Source organism: Diplotaxodon limnothrissa, linkage group LG18 (genome assembly GCF_057381915.1).
Source record: "Diplotaxodon limnothrissa isolate DT_005_m linkage group LG18, D_limnothrissa_male_GT1.1, whole genome shotgun sequence".
Lineage (NCBI taxonomy): Eukaryota > Metazoa > Chordata > Actinopteri > Cichliformes > Cichlidae > Diplotaxodon > Diplotaxodon limnothrissa.
In genome coordinates, this window is record NC_140613.1 from 16,062,799 (window position 1) to 16,085,908 (window position 23,110).

General features: G+C 40.6%; 1 protein-coding gene across 1 annotated transcript in view; it reads right to left on the reverse strand.

Moving 5' to 3' along the window:
* agap3 (ArfGAP with GTPase domain, ankyrin repeat and PH domain 3) overlaps positions 1-23,110 on the reverse strand; it is a 72,086-nt gene that overhangs the window by 44,653 nt on the left and 4,323 nt on the right. The window contains exons 2-8 of the mRNA XM_085379009.1: positions 18,487-18,545; positions 15,982-16,069; positions 12,869-12,954; positions 9,328-9,469; positions 8,763-8,897; positions 5,308-5,435; positions 4,879-5,034 (exon numbers count right to left, since the gene is read on the reverse strand). Coding sequence (XP_085235135.1) covers positions 4,879-5,034; positions 5,308-5,435; positions 8,763-8,897; positions 9,328-9,469; positions 12,869-12,954; positions 15,982-16,069; positions 18,487-18,545 — 794 coding nt within the window. The remainder of the gene's footprint in view (positions 1-4,878; positions 5,035-5,307; positions 5,436-8,762; positions 8,898-9,327; positions 9,470-12,868; positions 12,955-15,981; positions 16,070-18,486; positions 18,546-23,110) is intronic.

The window sequence follows — 23,110 nt, forward strand, 5'->3', positions numbered from 1 at the left end:
TATGAGGAGAATTTGGGTGGGGTCGTGCGTGTTGGGGCGTGTGTGCGTGAGGGCAAGAGACTGGGGGTCAGAGGGTGTTTGGAACATTTGCTGTAAACTAAGCGTTGCAAAATAAAAAATAGTCTCAAAAGAAGCCTCAAATTAACAGACAAGCAGACCAGCGGAACAAACAGCATTAACACCGACGTGCAAGTCAAAAAAAAATGAAAATAAGAAATTTAAAGAAAAATAGAGACCAAACCAAGACCACACTGGACACATCTCAACACAGAGGAGACCAGAGACGACCACACATTGAGTCATGACTCAGCCCTGAAACCCTTTGGTAGATCCTTCCCTCTGTCTGAGACCCAGAGCGGGCCCTTAGTGGACCTGCAGACCACCTGCTGCTGTACCCACTGCAGCATCAGCTGTGCCTTTCACATAGTCAAATAATAAGTGCTTGTATAGCACGATCAATATGTTAAACGTCATAACAGGTTAGAAAGGAAAGAAAGGAGAGTGGTTATTTTTCTTTCTCTCTTTTTTAAAAAAAAAAAAAAAAAAGGCTTTGGTAGTATTTCTTCCTCCAGCCTGCAAAACCTAGAAGGACACAAAATCAATCTGCCAAAGTCAGACAATTTAAGTGTCAGAGAAGTTAAAATACATCAGCATTAAAACTCCCGGGAATGCCTGTGGAGAGGGGGGGGAAAACCCAGTGGTACAGCGACTGAAACTTGACATGAAACAGTTTAATCATAACCTTCCCACCCCAACACAAATAAAGAGATGAGGTACAGGTAGGGACAGACATGAGTGTGTATGGTCTCACTCAGAACATGAGAGATGTCCAGTCACCAATGGAAAAGAGGTAGTCTGAGTTCAAGTAAACCAACTCTGGCGTTTATATTTTTTTCCAACATTTTATTTTTTTTTATGATGACTTGTTTAGCTTCTATACAGACACCATACAAAGCAAGTCACAAAGTCACTTCAAAATATTCAACAGATTGAGCCAAACATTGCAGTTCCCACAAAATATAGGATGGACAGTTATTTCATATATTCCTTATATGTATGTACTTTTTATAGAGTACCATTGTAAATAAAATACAATACAAGATATACAGCAGTCTATATTTTTGTCAATCCATTCATGATAGAAAAGCGATTATGCAAGAGTTCATAATCTCTGTACCAAACCTAAACCGAGGAAAATGAAAATAAATTAAAAAATAAATTAAAATTGAATCTGCAAAAAAAAAAAAAAAAAAAAAAAAAAAAACCCCAACCCAATAAATTAAAAATAAATAAAAGGAAAATAACTGTTAAGTTTAACTACATTCATACAAGTCGGTGCAACCCAGTTTCATTTGTTTTTCGTATATTATGCCTCTGTATTACCTCAACACCCTGACGATCTACACTAGTTTTTATGAAGGCCTTCATAAAATTTACCCCAAACTGCTTTAATCTAAAATACCTCTGCGCTAATACCTTTAGATCACATTTTCAACATCCATTCAGTACTTCAAAACGTCCTGGAAAAGGAGAGCGAGTCAAATAAAAACAGACCAAATGAATCGAGGAAAATCTAAAAGGAAAAAAACAACAACAACAAACAAACAAAAAAAGAACAACAACTTGGCACCTCTAGTCCTTGAGTCCTCATTTATGGCAAAAGGCAGCGTGATGTCATGTAAGGAAAAGGTTGTGTCCTTTAGGTGGCTGGGTAACAGTTCCAAAAGTGACTCGACTGTACAGCATGTTTTTTGTTTTTTTGTGTGGCGTGTCTGAATGAGAGCACGGGGTAGTGAGTAGAGGGTGGGGCAGGGCAAAAAAGGGGGTGGATGGGGCATTTCCACAAGAGTCCCTACAGTTTGTCTCATGCTGTGATATTAGATGGTCTACTCTGAGTGCGCTCAAACACTTGAGTGGACTCGACTTTAGGTTGCATTTGACGCAAAGTCCTACGTTTTCCACACGTTCTACGCATTACCCGAAATGCAATAGGGCACTGAGGGTAAAGCAGCAACAAGCTGAAAGTCCTCAACCAATAATTTCCTCTCTATCAGGACTGGCAAAGCAGGGGGACTCTTTTTTTTTTTCTTTCTTTTTTTAACCATCATGCTCTTCTAATTCGGAAGGAGTTGGAAAGCCCTTTTTGTTGAAGAAAGGTTGGAAACAGAAGCACAAATCTGCAAATATTAAAAAACAGTGTCAAATGAATATTGTTTGTGTTGTTGTTGGAGTTTTGTTTCACACGAGAAACAAGTTCAGGGACTGAAATACAGAATGGAGAAACACTGAATGGCGGACATTAATAAATGGGTCGAATGAATGATGGAATTAAGTATAAAAATGCTGTAATATTCATTTATATTCCTCAATAGTGTGCTTTTCAACACAAAAAGGGGACAGACAACCTGAAGACCTCAGGAAACCACAGACAGACTACAAAACACATTGTTTAGTTATTGACTATGGAAGCACTAGGAAAGAATAACGTGTACTGTGCTGACACCTAGTGGCCAATGACAGTTATGGTGGAAACTGGCTTGAAATGATTGTGGTTTGGTGATTTGTGAGGGTGGTGAAAAGACGGAGTGATAAGATCTTCTGATGTAAAGCTTTGAGTTTTATTTACTTACTTTAAAAAAAATCTAAATGTATTAATGCAAAGCACTGATCTATTTCAAGGGGCTTTTTCTTTTTACGTAAACCATATCTGGTATATTTGGAGCAGTATTATCTAAGTAAACTGCACAATGCAAAGGATTTTTCTTCATTTTTAAGAGTCCCAATGCCAGTGCCATGATTGTTACATGTGTTACTATTATCTCAGATTTATAACAGGACCGGACCTCGTATGTAGTGACTAAAGAGAGTCTATTGTTGATCTGCCAGAGCTCGTCTATCGATGACATTAAGGCATTTTTCTGGAGACCTTCTCTTGAGGCCTTCTGAGATCTGCTTTACAATCTACTCACCTACTTTCGAGATTGTGCCTGGCAACCTGCGATCTACCAGCAGAACTTTTTGTGAACTTGTAACACAGATACCAATTTCTTTTTTAAGACGTGCAAAGCTAGGAAAGGAACATCCTCGGCATTGTTGTGTTGATGAAATATTTTCTCTTTCTGCTGTTTTTCGTAAAATGGCAAGGAGGTTTTTGCAAAGCAAGTCTTCCTCTCCTGAGCCCATTGCTCTCTTCGAGTGTCACTGAAGAAATGTCGACATCGCCCCGTCAACTTTCCGTCCCTTCCTCCTCCTCCTCCTCCTCCCTCCCCCTCCCTCCTCCCTCCCTCGGCTCGCTGCTCCTCAGAAGGTCATGAGCTGAAACTCCCGCTCGGCTTGCCACTCTGGCACCCACACTGGGTAGGTGGCGTGCTTCGGCATCTCCATGACGCGGACTGGGAGAGGCTCATTTCTCTGGTGGACATGGTTAGTCACTACCTAGCGGGGGGGAAGGGAGACAACAAGGGGAGCTAGCACACAGCCTGTACTGCTCGGTGGCCACAAAACCTGCGGCTCCCCAGCAGCTGGGGCAACAAGATGAAGGCGGTAGGACAAATAGAGGAGGGGAAGGGATAGATCGGGGAGGGTTAGAGAAGGAGTTGGTTAGAAAGAGAGGAGAGAGGAAATAGGAATGAGATGGGAAACAGGTGACAGCAAGAGGTGAGAGGGAGGTAGATTGGTGAAAGAAAGGGGATATGACTGGGAGGGAGAGGGAAAGGGGTAATCTCACATAGCCTGATCTGTCTCATAAAGCTCAAAAAGTTCTGCAGAGAAAAAATTTAAAACTTGGATACAAAGATGGCATGTGAATGAGACACTGGTTTCGCAGGGGAATTTGTTTTTCCCCAACCAGGGAACTTTAGAGAATAGTTTGTACTGATTTTAAAGCTTGCTGATTTGTACTTTTTTTGCAGACCTCCCTGAGCTTAAGGAGGCCCAGGTCCGGCTAAGCGAGTTTAGGAAAGGCTTAGCAGCAAAGAATAAGGCTGGGAAGAGAAAAGGGGGAGAAGGGGAACAGGCTGGGTAGAAAAACATGGCAGAGGCTACAAGTAAAAGACAAGCTTAGGACAGCTAAGGAAATTAGAGTGGTTAGTGCACATATACGCTATCGGTTAGGGCAAAGGGCAAATGTGACAGGACATGGGGTAAAGAGCAGGCAGACAGGGGTGTCGGGATACTGGTGTGGTAGTTAATCTTAGCGATCGAAATCAAATGTAAAATGGGGACTCAGCAAGTTGATTAGTGGCCAGTTAGAGCACTTTCTGTCTGAAGCAGGGGTGCTAAGGGTGCCAGCATGCATTATTAGCAGCGTGTAAACGGGCCACAGGTTGGCTGGGATTTTAAAGTTTAGCTTGATCGGGGCAGGAGAAGTGGCATTGGCGGTTTTGTCGCTGCCGTCTCTCCCCCAAAAGGGAAGTCACTGCAAAGAAAGGATCTAGCAAAAATAAGAGGGGTAGGGGGAGGGAGGTCAAAGATTTAGACAGCGCAGAGGGCCCAGTTTGTTATGGGTGAGATGAGGAACTTAATTCATGTGCACTCACTACATCCAATTAGAAAAGAAAAAGGACATGAAAAGAGTTAATGTTTTTCTTCCACAGTGTTTATCTTTGATATTTGCTTTAAGGTTTCATTTTATTTCTTTATTTTTTTTATTTTTTGGTGCATTTCAGGGATTTAATGAGATTTATTTTGTCTTTTTCTCCTTTGCCCATTGTGCTGTGTGAACAAGACACTGTCTTTGCCTGCATTGAAGGCAGGAGAGGTGGCTTTTTTTATGCATTTTGAGCTACCTGTCTCCCTCTGGTGGAAAAAGTGCGCTCGGCAACATGCCTCCTAGTAGTGTGAGTGGGTGTTGCTTTGCATCAGCTGTCGCATACTTACTGTGAAAATGTTGGAGCGGCGCTTTGACTGCTTGCGGATGGGCGTGGGCGTGTTGGAGGCAGCGATGGTCTCAATGCGCATCTCCCGCTGACTTATGCTGGGGGTGGAGGGAACGGAGGAGGAGTAGTCGCTGAATGCACCCCCACCATTGGCCGCCTGGGGAGCGAGAGGGATTAACACGAACCGACAGAATCAGAGGAAAAGTGGGAGGAAAGAAGAGGAGAGAGGATAGTAAAAAGAAAAAAGGAAAAGAAAAAACAACAACAGGGGAGACAGAACCAGGTCAATTTAGGAAAAATATGATGTGGACAAAATTACCCACTCACTAACAATACAACCAATCACCATGAGAAGAATTACATAAACTGGAGATTTTTTACATATTCACGTGGAGGATTTAAGTGTGGGCTGTGAATATCTGGATCTTACCTGGTTAATGTGAACAGAGGGGATCGATGCAGCGGGGACTGATGAGTGGCTGGGAGAGTTTGGGAGTGATTTGCATGGACCAATAGAGAGCTGCTGCTTTTTCCTCATGGCCACAACCTTCTGGGCAACTGGAGGCAAACACACAGCAAGATACGGTCAACTAGTCCGGTCAGCCAACCTTGGGAGAGTTTTTAGGGATTTAGTGGGTTACACTTTGAGAATGTGAAACCCAGGATCACGTGTGATGATGCAGAGTAGCTCGGTTGCTGAGCAACAGTGGGAAACCTCAACGAATTCCTAGACAGAGAATTCCCGTTCTTCAACTTCAGGTTTAACAGGTGGTCTCTGCGACAGTCCAGAATAAATATGCCATTTAAGCCAAAAAATATAATGTTCATGGGAGTAAAAACAGAAATAAAATGAATTTTTATTATGTTTAACATTTATGGAGTTTAGGTTTTAGTAAAACACTTTAAGTTTTAGGGACATAACAGAACCAAAAGTCTCTTTCTGGACCCATAGCGCTCCCTTTTGAGCTTTTGTGTCAGCTGTTTCTGACACAAAAGTTTTTGTTTTAGTTCAGTGGTTTTAGTTCAGATGTCTGTTATGGTCACTGAACAAAACTGAGTGCCATCGAGGGAATGCGTCGGCTGATAGGTTGGTTACAATATTTACAACCAATCAGCACACGTCAGCGGCATCCTTGTGTTTTACAGACAAAAACTGACAAATAAAACTGACTGTTTTTATTTCGATTCAGACATCAAATCAAACACAAAAATATTATATTTATTAAAATTGAAGAACACTTTGGGGTTTTAGCTCAGTTCACTCACTATGAATCTCCTGAGACTCGAGCTCTTGTCTGAGATGCTTTTTTAAATTTCTCCCAGTTATTTAAGTAGTTGGACCTGATAAGTACAAAAACCAACTTCCTCTTTGAACAGGAAGCTGTTACTTCATTATAGATCCTCTTGTTATTAAACAAAAAAAAAGAGTATGTCCTCATATTGGCACAATGGGTATCTTTTACAGCATAACACAATAAAGTCATTGCTCAACAAAGTGCGAAAGTAAAAGGTGCAGAAAAGACTAGATCTAATCTCCCAATATGAGTGCACAGGGTCTAAAAGAGATTCAGGAGTGCCCAAATAGACTGTCCAAAACAGTACAATAAGATTAACAGGAATTGGCTCTGGCAAGCTACCAGTCTTAGACATGACTGTAAGAATGTGTTTCAGGTATAAACCAGCTACAGAATTATAAAAAGTTAGAGAAACAGTTCCACTTTGGGATATGCTAGTAGCAGACATAATTTTCTATTAGTTATAGTAAATAGCAGATTGATGCGTTTACTTGCATAGCTTTCTTTCAAAAGCTATTAAAGGTCGCATGTATGTAAAATTCTCCACTCTTTCTTGACAGCATTAGAGCAAGAGATAGAAGAAAAACTACATCAGGCATCTCACCTTGTGACTGCTGTAGATTTGGACTACAGCATCACAACATTCAGTCTTAATGCAATTCAAATGCCAAAAAAAGTCTTTGTAGAGCGCTAAAAGCAATGAAAGAAAACTAGCACTCCCAACTACGCACATTATCTAGACCTCCTCGGGCCATTTGTTTTCCAGGCAGGTAATAAGGAACATACTGCTTATGCATGTCTCCTGGGACAATAAGGTTACCAAGAAAAGTAATCATACAAAATGACTTGCTTTAATTTTTTTCTGTCATTCATGGAGCTCTATAGTGTGATGTTAGCCAAATGGAACTATTGTGTCACAGCCTGATTGGCTATGCTGGTGGTGGCGTAAACCGTTAATTTGCTGCACACGCGACTGGGTTGAGCGCGAGGCGTCGAAGGAGGGAGGTGATGTTCGGGGCTGCGTGACGTGAATTAGCATTGAGGGAAGGGGAGATGATCTGAAGTCGTGCTGACAGCTGGGACCATAACGCCCGGCTGCCTGCTGCAGCATGGCAAATACAGAAAGAGGGTGCGAGTGATACTGGGCGACTTCTCCAGACAGCCAGCGCTCCCTTCATCTCTTTTAATTATTTCAAATTGAGCTTCAGGAAGCAATTAAGGCAGGGGGGGGGGAAGACAACGTGCCTGCGCATCAACAGTCAGTTAAATGCAAAGTGAACACAGCGTTACATATTCAGATGTTTTCTGAAGGGATGACAGCCTTTCAAAGGAGCTGCCGCCCGAGGGGAAAATGTGCCAGAGTTGAAGCAGCCGAGTTTCCAAATAACAGTTTCATGACTTCAATTATGGATTCAGGGAAAAACTCAAGAGTTTCCAGAAAGTTGAAAAAGAGACAATATACAAGATGGTGCTTTTCCGCCATTTATGCCGAACTGAATGAAGTCCACATTTACATGCGAGCCTTGATCATGAATCTAACTTCCACAATGACTAATTGCAGTACTGACAATCATATGTTACTGAATGTGAAATATTATAGTACTTTGCATGTAGCCTGAGGTAAAGAGAAACAGAGAAACAACTGTCATTATGGAAATTTCGACACAAATTCTTCTCGTCTTTACAAAGTTACACGGGAAAGCAAGGAAAATGTTGATCCAAGTTTATTGAGTTGATCCAACATTTTCCCATGTGAGGGAGCGGCATCACACAGTGGAGGCTGTGCATCAGGGGGAAACTGGCTGACATTGGCAGACTGGCAGCTGGACCTTCCAGGCTATAAAAATGTGCTTATTCCCTCAAACCTCCTGTTCCCTTCATTTTTTTTGCACCTTTCAGCACCTCCACAGCAAACAGGACACTAATAACTAACACTAATAATGCCGACTTGTGAGTTTCAGCTTTATTAAGTTACATTGGTTTTGAGAAAAACTCTTCTGTGAATGCCCTCCCTGCCAGTTTGAGCCAGTTCCAGAGGGTGTAATATAAGGGTTACACTAATTACTAGGCTCATAGTTTTGCAAATACAAGTTATACCAAATTGGACCGTGTTTCCTAAAATTGGAAGGAGGTGACAAGATTGCATATCTTAGTCGGATTCACACAAAATCCGGTATTTGAAAAACTGCAATTTAAATGTTTCTTCAAGAAGCTGTCAAGAAATCCTAAGTGGAAGTCTGAGAGTGGAATTGAAATGAGGCTAATTTAAATGTTTTGCCTGCAATGGAACCTGGGAATAAGGCAATTTAGATGAAGGTCATTACAAACAGCAAAAATGTAAAATGCCTATCCAAAGTTTGCAACATTGTTCCTAAGCATATATCCTTACATTTGAAGAACTAGTTTATTCTAAAATTAGCAAATGCTGACAAGTGTTTGCTCTTTCGACTGACTGAAGCGTTGCAGGATAAACAACCTACTAAGTATATCGAACTAAAAGTGGGCTGTAAAATAAAACGTCATTACATTCAAGCTACGCTTTACACCTTCCTGTTTAACCTATCTGCACTTTTAAAACACCCCCTCTCACCGTCCTGGAAGACTCTCTCCACATTCAGGCCGTAGGTGGAGCAGGTCTCGTAGTACGTGCAGCGCTTCAGGTCATTTGACAACTTTCTGGCCCGTGAGTCATCAATCACTCTGGGGTTGGCAGCACTGATTGCATCTAGCAGAAGAGAGCAATAAAAAAAAAGATGTGGATCAAATATTTAATTCCATGAATGAAGCTGGCAATACCCAGTGTCAACAGCTTTCACCAAAAACCCCCACAGAGAAGTCCCGAATATATACTCGGAATCTGAAAGACGCCTACATATTTCCATATTTCCAAAACTGATGGGTACTGATGTGCAACAGCGTGCTTTGCTGGTGTGTTTTAATGATGTGTGGACAGCAACAGAGGTCCGTTTTGCACAAAAACAAATCGGCACTCAAACCACAAAAACTGTTTTGGTCTTCTCCTGACTTTTGTTGACATTAAGATATAAATTCAATATACCTCACTTATTAAAGAATAGCATATAACAGCTATAGTTTCATTATGTAAGAGGCAATAAAGAACATTTGTATATACATATCAGATGCAGGGCAAGCACCTTGTGTTCCAACGAGGACCATGGGGACCTCTGCTGTGTTCCTGTAGCTGGAAAGGCGCAAGAAGTAATTGTAGACCGTCTGGAAACTGATCTCATCCTCCAGGCTGAAAACGAAAACCACTGCATCCACCCAGGCAGCAAACTGAGGGCAGAGCAGAGGTAATGTGTTAAAGAAAAAAAGCTACCACAAGAACATTTGCACAAATTAACGTTTGCATTATTATCGCTGATGCACTGACCACAAAAATATACTATTTTTTTTTATTTTAAAAGGGATAATGGGAGACAGGGATGGAAACCATTATTTGTTTTAGCTTTTATGAATACATTTTACCTTATAATAGGTTGCAGCACTTTTACTGTTATTGTACTTCATGTATATCTACACAAGGGGGCAGTGTAGCAACAATCTTAGGACACTGAAACATGTTTTTAGGCAAGATACCAGACCAAGGTGAACAGACTGAATGAATAATGATTACTACTGAATGCGTATCTGCTTTCTTTATCCCCACAGCTACCATAATACAGGAAAATGTGTATTTTCTGTGTCATCTCTATATATGTCAGAATTTCTGGATAGTTTATGATCCAACAGGGAGCAGAGCGAATCAATCTGATTCAACATCCACAGCAGGAAATAGGCTAAGCTGACTCCACAGTACTAGTAACGGTGACAATCAAGTGACAAACTATTCTCCTGTAATGCCCTCTTCTTTATTCAGCTTTTACGTTTGCCCAGACCCCCACAGGGACTGAATGGCAAATCGAGCTTCCAAACCACAACTGTGCTCAGCCTCCTGCGAGTGGGAACATAATGGAGGCCTTTAATTATGCCAGTAATTATACAGGCAGCTGACAACTGAGCTGCACTCATTTCTATTCCCTAATCTCGCCGAGCGTAATGCAAGCGTAAATCGGAGCTTTGCCAAGCCAGGCATCACTAGCCGCTAAAACAACTGCAGGGTAAATACACCGGAAACACTGAACCCTGTGAATGAAGCCACAAGCAAGTTTGTCTATATTCTCCGGGGCTGGTGGTTTTGATACTTGGGCCTTTAATTGAATCCGATTATTACATTTGAATCTTTTTAAATCCCTCATCAAATCTATGTAAGCTTAGCAACAGAAAATATTAATAACATTGCAGTTAGAAGAAAGACTCACGTGAGAGAGTTTATTTACTTTAAGGGTGCAAAGTAACTGAGTACATATTACTCAGTGTATAAAAAGATGTTGTGACTAGCCAACTTGGGGCCAATAAGTATAACCTGTGAACATAAAAAGTCAATTAATTTGTTTCCTTATCACCAGGCAAATGGGTCCTGTTTCATATAAAGCCTTCTACCTGCTAAATGTGCCCCTGTGTGTTTGTTGCTAACACTGCTCAACTGGTGTTTAGTGCTGGGCTGTTTAGTATACACTGGGCTTATCACAGATTCTGCTTAAAACAGCTGCCTGCTGCAGCTGGAAACCATGCTGGTGAGAATGGGAAGAGTGAATCCTAATGTCTAAGAAGTGGGCAGTAGAACCAACGTTAAATCTGTGAGTTTGTAATTATGGGTGACCACAAAGCATGTATTAACTTTGTAACGCCAAGTGTATCACATCTGACACGTGTTTTTTAGACCTTTACATCAGTGTGATTTTTTTCTAACCCTAACCCCTTTTATATGTTGTTATTGGTTTAAGACAGGAGTGTCAAACAGAAATCTGGGGGCCAGAATCAGCCCGGTGAACACTTCAATCCCGTCCATTAGATGACTTTTGGAAGATGTTAAGTACATATGAAGTACAAATGTTAAGGAGGACATAAAGTTTGGACTTTTTATTATTCTGTTGTATTATTATTATTTAAAAATTAGTTAGATGGGTTAGCCAGAAGTTGGCCATCTCTGTGTGCAAATGTGGCATATCAGGGCACTTTAAGAAAGTCATCAAATTTCAAGCTAAAAAAATGACCTTTATGGTATTTTTACTGCTGTCAAATGGAAAAAAAACATAAATAAGGGTTAACTTTACTTTTTTTCTTATCTCACTAAAATTTAAGGAATCTATATTTGTTCTTTGTCCATGTCATCAAACACTATGTTTCAAGCTTGTGTTGCTGGAAGCCCGACTTTGTACAGTAAGGAGTGTGACGACCCCTGCCCCTTGTTTTCCCAACCCTTCCTTCATGTGTTCGAGAGCTTACGGCCGCTAGGCGACAAAAAGGTACCGTAGATGTCGTCACATTCCTCTGTGACCTCATGAGGAAGTCATCAGTTCAGATAAGTTTATAAGTAAAGCTCCGCCAGCTTTGAATGAGTCAAGCTCTTTGGACGTGTTCATTGGCCGGACATTACGTCATGAAACAACAGTTTTTCAGTTACAAAAACAGGTGTCCCATGAGTGCCAATTAGCCAATCACTGACATGGGCTGTAGTCAAGCTTTGTGCCACAACAGCGATATTAAATTTAAACGGCCAGTGCATGTTTGTTGTTGGCACCCCTGAGGCACAGCAGTTAAACGAAGGAACAGGCTAAACTCACGGTTTATGCAGCTGTATAACAGTGTGGTGCCATTAGCATGCATCAAGGTGGACTTGAAATTAGGTTACATTCATGGGGTGGGGAGGGGGGGGGGCACGTTAGTCTCTCATGATTGGTTATGGGAAACTGAATCCTCCCATCTATGGAAATCGGTCTGAGTAGAGCCTTGTAGGAGTGAAGGTGGAAACAGGGTGTAACAAGGAGATTTGTCAGATATCATGCTTTGCTGACACAAACAGTGCCAGTGATCACAGGCACTCCCATAATTAAGTGGATTTACTTATTCTACTTCAAGTATAAATAATAAAGTAGCATGACAATGTTCTTCTTACTTCTCTACTACATTTCTAACATCGTGCTTTACAAAGGAAAGCATTTTGATCATGATGATTGTTTGCCAGTGGTGCTATTTTCCTTTTGCAAATGTACTCTTGGGGAAAGCTGGGGAAACCTGCAGTCAGCTAAGACTGAGGAAGTCACGCGGATGAGCGATGAAATGTTTCTCCCACCGAAAATGCTACGTCCAGATGAACAGAATAAACTTTTTGGGGTTTCCTTACCTGGATGATTGATCAAGACATTGATGCTTCAGCTTCATAGTTTCTTAGACTGGATAAAGTATATAAATTGGAGACAGCCAATGTCACAAAGTCCTGCAGTAGCTCAAAATTGGGCCCTCCGTTGTTCACAAATAATCGAAGATAAGATTTTGATGGCTGCACTGTCATAACACGTGTCACAACATCACATTTTCTCCTAAAAATTAACCATAACTCTTCAGATTTCGCATACTAATAAGATAATTAGGCGTTGTTTCTTTGACCACAAAAATCATCTCGACTTGGCTTTTGCATCAATCCGTTGTTGCTTTTGTTAGAACACCCACAGAGTTCTGTCTGCTCCAAACAGTCCTGTAGAGAAGTAATGGTCTGTCTCTAAGCAGGCTCTGTCAGCTTGACAGTTTCTACCCAGCAGCTTTTGATTAAAGAGACCTTTTTAAGGATCCTACCTGCAATTCTGGAGGCCCCCCTTCATCTCTGATCAGAAGTAAGTAGCTCTGTCCATCCACCACAATTTCTTTCTTGAAACGTCCACCTAAAGGAAGAGATGTTTATTCCAAGAGTTTACTCCACAGCCAGTCAATTAATCAAAGTGTAAATTGTCTGTTAGAACGTAAACCAACCACCAGGGGGTTGTCAAAAAAAAGGAAAGACAGCAGACACATTTCACACCCACTGATAATTTAAAAAAGAAGAAGAAGAAGAAAGCAATTGAAATGTATGGCTCTTAAAAGTTTGTTGATATGCATCTGAATTTAAGTGCAGCTTCTCAATTTAGACCTGCTGAACACGGTGTTGCCTGGATCACATGCTGACAGGAAACCAGGTCTCTCTGGAGCCAATTATGTGGGCGAGAAATTGCCATTTAGCGTGTCAAATGCACAGCTGCTGAGGGAACCAGTTCAGCGCCACTATCACTGCACTTCCATGAGTCACGAAAAGGCCCGACTTTTGCTTCACAAACACTCTCCGGCTAATTGTAATAAATGATATCTTAAGACAAATAGACTTCATTTTAGAAAAGATGATAAAAGGATGGAAAGGAAGCAATGGGAGATAAACATCAGAATCCAGTAAATGTGTCGTGACTCCGAAACTGTTCTGCTTTAAGTCACATCCCAGAAAAATTGGTGGAAAGTTAAGAACGTAGCATCCATACTGCCTTGAGTTTCTCTCCCCTTTTCTTCATTTCTTTTGTAGCCCAAATAGATTTTCCTTGCCGTTAGCAAAGCTGGCTGCAGATAAAGACTACACCAATGGGAGAACCACGCTGTAAATTAGATTTTGCATATCATTTGAATGGTTCTCGATCCTGTGGAGATTAAAAACATTGAAATGAGAAAGTTGTGAGGCTAGAGATGTCCCTGGGAGTGAAAACGATGTCTCATGAATACAAAAAAATATGCCAAAAGCCGTTTCAAAAACTGAATAAGGCACACATTTAAAAAGGTCTACGAATGATCGTGAAATGTATCCCCCCCCCGGAAAAAAAAGGAAAATTATGTTGAAGGCAGCAGATGTGTGCACTCCTGGAACGACTGAGTAAGAACAAGTTGGAAATCGTGTTGTTAAACCAGCCCACAGAACTAAAGATCACACATCAGAGGAGCTGTAAGTGGGCGGGGCCCCAGATTTTTTCTTTTTAATAGTCGGACACTATTCCTGTGTCAGCGTGCACTTGAGCCACACTTCCACGCTTTTAAGTCGATTTTAGCCCGCTCTGCAAATCGGGGATTCTCCCAGCCTTTTGCACGGGCTCTCAAAGCCTGCTGGATGCTGGTTGCATAACATGCAGAGAGAGAGAGAGATTCATAAACCACCAGTCAGCTTTTTATTTATTTATATTTTTCTACTGAAGTCAAAGCGCTTTGCAGATTCCGACAAAGCACTGAGAAACTATGCATCTGTATGTGTGAATGCTGATTGCATCAGAGCAAACCAAAGATTTATCAGAGAAAAGGATTTGCATGGAAGCTGGCAACATGTTCGTACTCCAGAACGGATTATGGAGGAGACTCTCAGAAACCAGTATCTGTAATGAAAGCATACGGCTCTGGAGAAAACATGGATGGAAATTCAAAGCAAACATCTCAGTTACATAATCATCCAGAATGTCGTCGTCTCTATTTAGAGCCTGAATAAGCCAATGCTGTGAATAAATGAGGCAGACTACCTCACTCTCTCTTCCTGGCGTGATGAAGACTAATTATGAATAATGTGAATTTGTGCTCAACGTCTCATAAAGGAGAAAAAAAAACAGGCGAGTGATAACATTGCACACACAGCCTACAGAGAGACGGTGAGTTGGTAGGCATGGTTAACACGCAGTAAGCATACTCTGCTTACACGGAGGCTTAGACCTTGACACAGAGCCACAATCCAACGGAGCTCCATCCGGCGTTGCCATAGTAACACACCCCAGTATCTTTTTTCAGATATCATAGCAAAAGCCCAGGAACAAAGCAGTGAAGAAACAGCCACGGATGAACCTTCCCTCTGCTGGGTGAAGCTTCTCTGCAATGTTAATAGTCAGTCTGGAGTGAAGCCAGTGTTGAAGCGCAAGAAACAATGAGGTGCCCGGTGTTCGCCAGACAGGTACGTCGTATCAGAGCAACGATGTGAAGGGACACGGACATATATGAGCCGATACATTTCCCTGATTAAAGCAACAAGGGTCGATCTGGGGGTTTTTTCCTCCCCCAGCATTTCAGCCATTGATTTCTCAAGGACTAATTAAGCTATGAGGATTTTTTTCCTTCTCCCATGGTGCAGCAAAATGCCAGAAACTAATTATGCGCTTCATGTCTCATCCTCACTATAATTACACTAAAATGAAACACTGCAAACCCCTCAAAGATCATCAGTTAACTCTGGGTTTGCCAACATCTTGCTGGAATTTGTAGAGGAGGGGGGCATTCTTGGTTTATGTGTGTGTGTGTGTGTGTGTGTGTATGTATGTATATATATATATATATATATATATATATATATATATACACACACACATAAAAGGATTCCTTTCATATCAAGTGCTTTAAATGTGTAAAAAGCACCTGAGTGTGACAAAAACCTTCATTTACAGTGCCACTTTTACTTGCATGTTTTAGTAATGAGCTTCAAATTACTAGAAATGTTACATTTTGTCATTTTCCCTCCATTTTCAGTGAAGGGAGAAATAGAACTGAGCCAGTTATCAATCTCGCCATTTGGAAGCTTAACAAAATCCAAAACAAAACAGTTTAATGGAAGTTAATTATAAAAATACGCACAGAAGCGGCAAAAAAAACAAAAAACAGTGCTGTTCTTCATTATTTAAATATCCTATTACACTCTTCCAAATATGGTCACCCAACCGTCCCATCCTAACAGAAAGCTGACAAAACCAGCTTTTCACACATCGTCAACAATGTAATACATATGACAGGCTGCGGCAGCTGAGGCGCTGAGGTCAAAAGAGCCACGGTAAACATGCTGCATTTAATCTGCAATGCTCTGATCTTTGTGCTGGGCATCATGTTTGTAATCCACCTCCTGACCCACGCTTTCTTCAGCAGGCTCTTACCTTCAGGCGATTCCTCTTGCACATATGTCCCTGTCAAATATCGATGAACCAAGGCAGACTTCCCGCTGGACAGGTTTCCCACAATCCCCTGCAAGTCCAAGAGCAAAAAGCTATGAGATGATGTACAGGTTCAAGTGACCTGACAGAGAAAAAGAAAAAAAATCCTACCACAAAGGCACTGAAATTGCATAAGTCGTGCTGTTTTGAGTTTTATTTTTTTATATTTTCTTTCCAAAAAACTGAAGCTTCAACCTCAATCATAAAGGCTTTGCAAGTTTTCAGCCCAGTGTGTGCAAATTGTGTGTGGCAAAAAGGAAAACACTGCATCAAGGTCAATAATATCAGAAATAAAACCATCTCCACATCTTATTTAATTCCTAATCTTTAGTTATGCTGCTAAGTCTTAAATCCTAGCTGTATGAGTCACTAAAGTTTTAGAGATTATTCTTTCTACAGAGACATACCATCAGAACTCAACTGAAAAATCAAAGACTGACGCTCTGGGCATTTTTATTGCGCATATATTTCAATGTGTGTGCATTTAAGAACATAAGTAAAAAAGAAGAAGTGCTGCATTTAAGGCATCTTTGAAAAGACTAACTCTTTTTTTTTTTTTACCAGTATGCAAGTTTCTTATTCAAAAAATGAAAAATGTAGTTTTGTGGGTGTGATTTTTCTATTATTATTATTTTTTACTCTTAAAATTGGTCAAGGTGTAATTATTTGAAAAAGTAATGAAACTTTCACACTAAACCTAAAGGTGACTCCATTTTTTAGCTTCTCTGCTAAGTAGATTTTTATTACACACTGGCCTGAAGTGAAAACAAGTGTTGGCTAGGTGGAAGAAAATCAAATTAAAAACTTTAGAACGTAGTAGGCAGTAAAAGAAACTCCATATGGTTTGTGTTCAAGGGGGTAAAGGTCCCTTTCGTAGGGCATGTGAGTTTGAAATATTGTCCAAGTGCCTCTGATTTACACCCGACTTTGGTTGTAGTCTGTCCTGTTCTACCTCTCCCTGCCGTCTAGACCAGACCAAACTGCAGTGCCTTCGGGGTGATGCATGGCTGAGGGTGGGCTGACGATGCCAGCATGTCTGGGAAGAACAAAGACTGCAACATGCCTCATCTCCTCCCTCTCCAGCTCCTCCTCTACCCACCATCGCCCTCTCCTTCCACAGATCATTAGTGGGTGTTAAAGCAGGTATGGTTCTAATTATAGGGAAGTTTGAGGCACAAGAGAAAAGGTGTGTTCAAGGTCTTTTCCTAGTCTAGCTTCTTTATAACTGAAGTATGTATATCATGAGGTACCCAGAAGAATAAGCTATGAATAAATTCAAAGTTAGCAAAAAGTTGTGGTGCTGTAAAAGCTGTGAGTCAAAAAAAAGGCTTTGAATGTGCCACAGAACCAGCATTCTCCTGCTGTTTAACTGCTGGGCTTTGTGGCCCGCTGGTATATAGGATTTATGATCTCGAAATGCTGTATCAGCATTATGCTACTACAGAACCTTCACTCTTCTTTGTAGACGTTTAGCTCTGATGTGAGATGATCAAAAGATGACAATAAAACAGGATTTAACCACAGTCAAGTCACCAGCACGAAATCAACAGTACCAGAGTACAGCTCACTGTTGCGGCAGAAAAAAATTAGAGGTTTTCTCACATGGTTTTAATCGTTTTAATTCATCTACAGGAATTGTTTTGACCCCTATTACTGTGGTATCAAAGAGGAAGAAAGCAAAACCTGCTTTTTTCCCCCCTATCGTTTTTAAAAGCTTCTGAGAGTTGTAACCAACTTCCTTTCAGCACGACCTTGTCGCTGCACGGTAACTCTGTGAAAGTTTTGAAAAGAATGATTACTATTTTTGCGACACTTAATTTAGTCTTACCGGGTCCATTTAACAAACCCCCGCATGGAAGCTGCCAATTAACACCTTAGAAACATAAAAAGCAACAGACGCATTTAAAAGTGTTTGAAGCCAATAAAGGAAGTTTGTCTTTGTGCTTGCTGTGAATCCCCCCATTGAAGTTTCCCCTTCTTCGAGGTGCCACAACAATGAATTCACCTAACACTGAAAATATCATATCCACTGGGAGAACGGCAGACCGGAGCCTTCCAAGGCTGCTAGTCTTTATGTGGGTATGGCATTAAATCATGTGAGGATGTTAGTAGTGCATTTGGCAGAGGTTGTGCGTGTGCTTCACTGGCGGGTGGGAGCGGACCCAGGATGTGTCACCGGCCTAGCCCAAAACTGTCACTCATCCTGTGTCCTGCTGCAAAACCACCCTGTATCGCCATGCCAACGCATCTCATTAAAAATCACCCACTATGTGCCAGGGAAAAAGTCCAGCCAATTTCTCAAATGTTCCCTCTCATGTGAAATGCAAAACTAGTATTACATGGAGAGAACATGCTTTCCCACTGACATTTAAATCTGTTAGTAAGATGAAACCTCTGAGGGCAAATTAACACCAGGATTGTCAAAAACAACAAAAAAAAGTTACTCACCACTTTCAGCTCCGGCACTGATCGACTCAATGTCCATTCCTGGCTGTTGACAAAAGAGTCTAAAAAGAAAAAGACAAATGAAGACGTAAATGACAAAAGCAAAAAGTACTAAGCGATAATATGCGTTCTGTTCTATTTGACCCCCAGCTATAATATGGCACCGACAGCTTTTGCTAGCGGCTGAATTTAAAGAGTCTGCAATAAGTTTTATGCTGAATGCTACACCAGTCACATCAAGCATTTCGACTCAATTACAGTAAAACATTTTTAAAGGAATTGTGGGGTTGTTGCCCTTTTTTAAAAAAAGATTTCCTGCACACATGTTAACCAGAACCACTGAATCAAAGTTTTATGGCAGATAGATAGAGCCAACTTTAGTGAAAAAGTTGTGTAGTTATGAATATATAGCCATTTGGCCTGTCGTGTTCTAATGTTTGTCCTTTTATTTTTACCTTTTTCCTATTTTCCCTCATTGTTCTTTTATCTTTCTTTAATTTCCCCCCTTCTTCTCTTTACCACTTCAACCCCTCCCTGCTTGTCAGCTTTGGCATTGCTAAATTACACATATCCTATGTGAATAATAATACAAATATATGAATTATTAAAACATTATTTATAGAGTTTAGGCAAACCAAATCTGTATGGCAAACAGTGCATTCAGATCATAATTATGATAATAAATGCTGTTGGACAAGACAGGTAAAAAAAAAAAAAACTTTAAAAAAGTAGAATTTTTAAATAAGTAAAAAGAAAAAGATACAGTCATGCTGTGTTCTTGACTGGTGACCAATAGGACAGCCTCACATATGTCTGATTATGCATGTGCAACATGTGCACAGCAGCACAGGCTAATAGTTGCTCACAGCCATTACTGAGCTCTGAGGAAGACACAAAGTTGGCCAAAGTAAACCATGGAGGAACCGCCATGAAATGTTAAACCTAATGAGACACTTAAATCACCCTCACCCAGCTGAACATGGACATTTTAAAGAGGCTAATAAAGGAAGAGTGGCTAAAGCTAAAGCTATCCAGAGCTCAGTATCTACAGACTCGGTATGAGCAAGGGCTCAAAGCAGGAACAAAAGAAAAAAAATTGTTTAGCCAAGTAAAAAAAAAAAAAAAAAAGAGCAAAGGTTCCACGTGCTGCTATCTGATGAAGTTATAAACATAATTATTATATTATTTATGTAACTTGCATTTGTGTTGATATATAAATCTGATAAACCTGCTTTTGTTTGGTAGGGTAAAATATGTCAAGTAAAGGCAAATGTATAGAAACCCATTTTAGCTAATTATCTGTAGCTTTATTCTCAGTTCTTTCAGTGAGAGTCTATCATGTCCAGTTTGTGGGAAATTAAGAAACGTAATAATTTATTTTAGTGTAAAAATATCCCGCATAGAAAAAAAAAGTTGATTTTTTTGTATAAGCTGTCCCTTATAGAGCTTAGAAAACTGGAATAAGCAAAAATAAAATTAAATAAATAACTAAATGAATAAATCAGTAGATAAATAAATAAATAAGAAATAAAAATCAGCCAAGAAAATTACAATCAGTGCATCTCATATTTCTGTGATAATAATTTGCATAAAGTAGGAATTTTTTTATAATCCTCCAGAAACATATCTGCATATGAATGAGCTGAATTCGAACCTTCTGGTGATTTCTAGTGCTGGAAGCTTTCTGGTTTCAGTCTATAGTCCGCTCCTAGTTCAAATTCAATCGACCAATCAAATCCAAGCAGGCCTTAGCTGTATGCAGGTCCCCTCAAAAGTGGAACCCCGTTTACTGAAATGCAATCTTAAATTCATCAGCTAACATCTGAAGACGAATTAACTTTTTAAAAAGTTTATCTCCATTTGTAAACATCACAAAATACCTTGGACCAGGTATCTGCTGGTTACAACGGATACCTGGAAAAACTGTTCCCTGCATTCAGAGTATAAGGAATCTTAAGGTGCCAGTTTTTCAGGCTTAGTTCAATGATAGAAGCACTTTGATTAAAGCAACTTAAACCAAAAACTAACGGCGATATTAGATGAAGCCCCAAGAGCCACTACCCTGCTTGTCAGCTAATGTCAGCTGGCTCCAGCCCCCAGATTCTGATTTGAATAAGTGGTTAAGAAAATGCATGGATGGATGGATCGATCCCCACGATTTTCAATCTGTCCGACTCTTCTGTTTCCTCTAGATTTGTTTATTTGTACACAACACAAGTGTGAAGAAGTAGTTAATGCAGTCTGTGAAGGCCATTTCAATGTACAGCCCAATCTTAGGAGGGGATTTTGCTAATCTGTTTTAAAAGGCAGTTATTATCAGGCTTGATTCAGCATGGTAGGTTTACCAGTGACATTTGGAGACATTGACTAGATAATAGAGCTCTGAAAAAGGGCAGAACACTATAAAGTACAATGTGAACCCTCAGAACTAAAAACACAAATGACAGCTCCACAAGCTGTGCCCATTTCCCACAGAGATGGAGTACAGCTATGTGTCATAACATCTATTAGAACAAAGACCACCTTCCTGTTTTGGATCAAGGCTTTCTTGCCATCTGAACCTCCCAAATAAGATACCATCTCTAATACAGGAGCCTACATGCCGCCTTGCACAGGTAACCCCCTCCACATCTCTAAACCATAACAATTAAACTACTCGTACACCATCATTACACAGCTATGGCGGTTTTTCTTTTTGCTGCAGGCGATGCCAATATGAAAAGACACAAAGCATAAACAGTAAGGACCCCAGTGTCATTATAGGACATGTTTCAGGGTTTTTTTTCCAAAATATGCTAAAAGCATAAATGACTCATAGACGGGGAGACATGAGCCAAAAATTCCCCTTGACTTGTCCATTAAAAAAAACCCCACAAAAACAAAAATCAGTTAAAATCTTGACTTTTTCTCCAATCCATTTACAAAGAGCGTCACTCTGCTGTGGATGTCTCACTTGTTGTGGGAGAGGAGAGTGCATCCCGAACACAGGGGCCTTTCACCAACCATTGTTTGGAGCAGAGGAGTCTTTAAACAGCACGCCTCCAGTTAAGCCCTCTCAGTGTGGGTTTGACATGTCAGAACATGAGCGGAGACATCCAAACTGCCTCAGTTTTTAAGTGCAGGAAACTCAATGCAGGTCACGGCTCTCTGAGGCGATCTCCGATAAGGCTGCCGCCCCATTTTATTACAGTTCCTGTTTCTTGTTATTGAAAGGTCAACCAGCGGTAATGCTCAAAAATAGCAATTACATGAACCCATCTTAAGGTGCCAGTCTTTCAGGCTTTGTTAACAGCTCACCCAAAATCAAACTTTCTGTATGTTCCTCTGGGCTGCATTGCTATTTATCTGACTAGATTGTGAGTCATTTATACTGGCTGTAGTAATATCTGCTTTCTCTTGAATATAATGGAACTCAACGCAGCTTTTTTTGTTGTACTTAAAGTGCCAACAAATATGTTTTTGTCAAACGTGGTATCATGACCTTGTTACTAGAATGGTCCGGCACTTTCATATAGGAACTATTTTCTTTCTACTGTCTCATCACAGCCCATCTAATGTTTACATCCTGTTACTGTATCATTAGCACAAGCCTGCCATCATGGGTACATAGATGCTTTCGTCAGTACAGTAATATAATTAGCAAGTAGTTCCTAGATTGTCCTTTTAATGAAGAACTGGTTATTAGTGAAATAAAGCAGAATGAATAAAGAATAATATTTGATAAATGAAGCCCCCAAAAAACATGATTTTCAGATTTTAAACAAGGAGTATTTTAAACTCAACCCAACTAACGTGTAGCCATGAAGGGAAATTTTGGGTCATCGCAGGTCAATGCAGAAATTGTGTTGTTGGCCACTGACAATCGCTTCATCTCTGGAGCACCGCATTGACTACCGGAAAACAGCACCACTTATTCTTTCACAGACAATAATAACAACAAAAGGAAGCAATAGAAAATGAGTGCCTTTCACTAAAATAATATTGAAATCAAGAACACAACAAAGAAACAGCATCATGGTGAAGATGCCTGAAATTTGCCATCCCGAAAGAGATAAAGTGGAACCGAACTGTTCCCCCACTAAAAGAAAAACCCCTAATTGAATCCATGTGGTCAGCATTACGTCATTCTTTAAATATGACCATCCCCATATCGCTGTGTCCCAGAATGCCTATGGAAACAAGGGAGCCCCGGGACTCGCGATGCCTACAGAGGACACCAGTGTCTTTGTCTCTGTGAGGGTAAAACTGTTGGCAGCATGTTTGTCAGGTCTTTCACTTCGCTGCTCACGTCTGCTCAGATAAAAATGACCACTCAGTCTGAGGGTAGCGAAGCACAAGCGAAGCCCCAACTTATTCCATGAGAAAAGAAAATCTAATGTGAGCAGCAAGTCCGTGCGTATGCACATGCATGCATGCGTGCCAATGTGCAGTGAATCTGAAGTGGTTTTTTGGGGAACGAGAGAGGACAACCTTGAGATCTAAACTTCCACTCTTACTCTGACCAACTTTCCAACCATACTTTCCTTCCGTCATGAATTACAGAGTGAGAATTTAGCTAGCAATTAGTGTTTCTACTCTGATGATTCACCAACTGACATTCCCTGTCTGGCTACTTTTATCATGCATG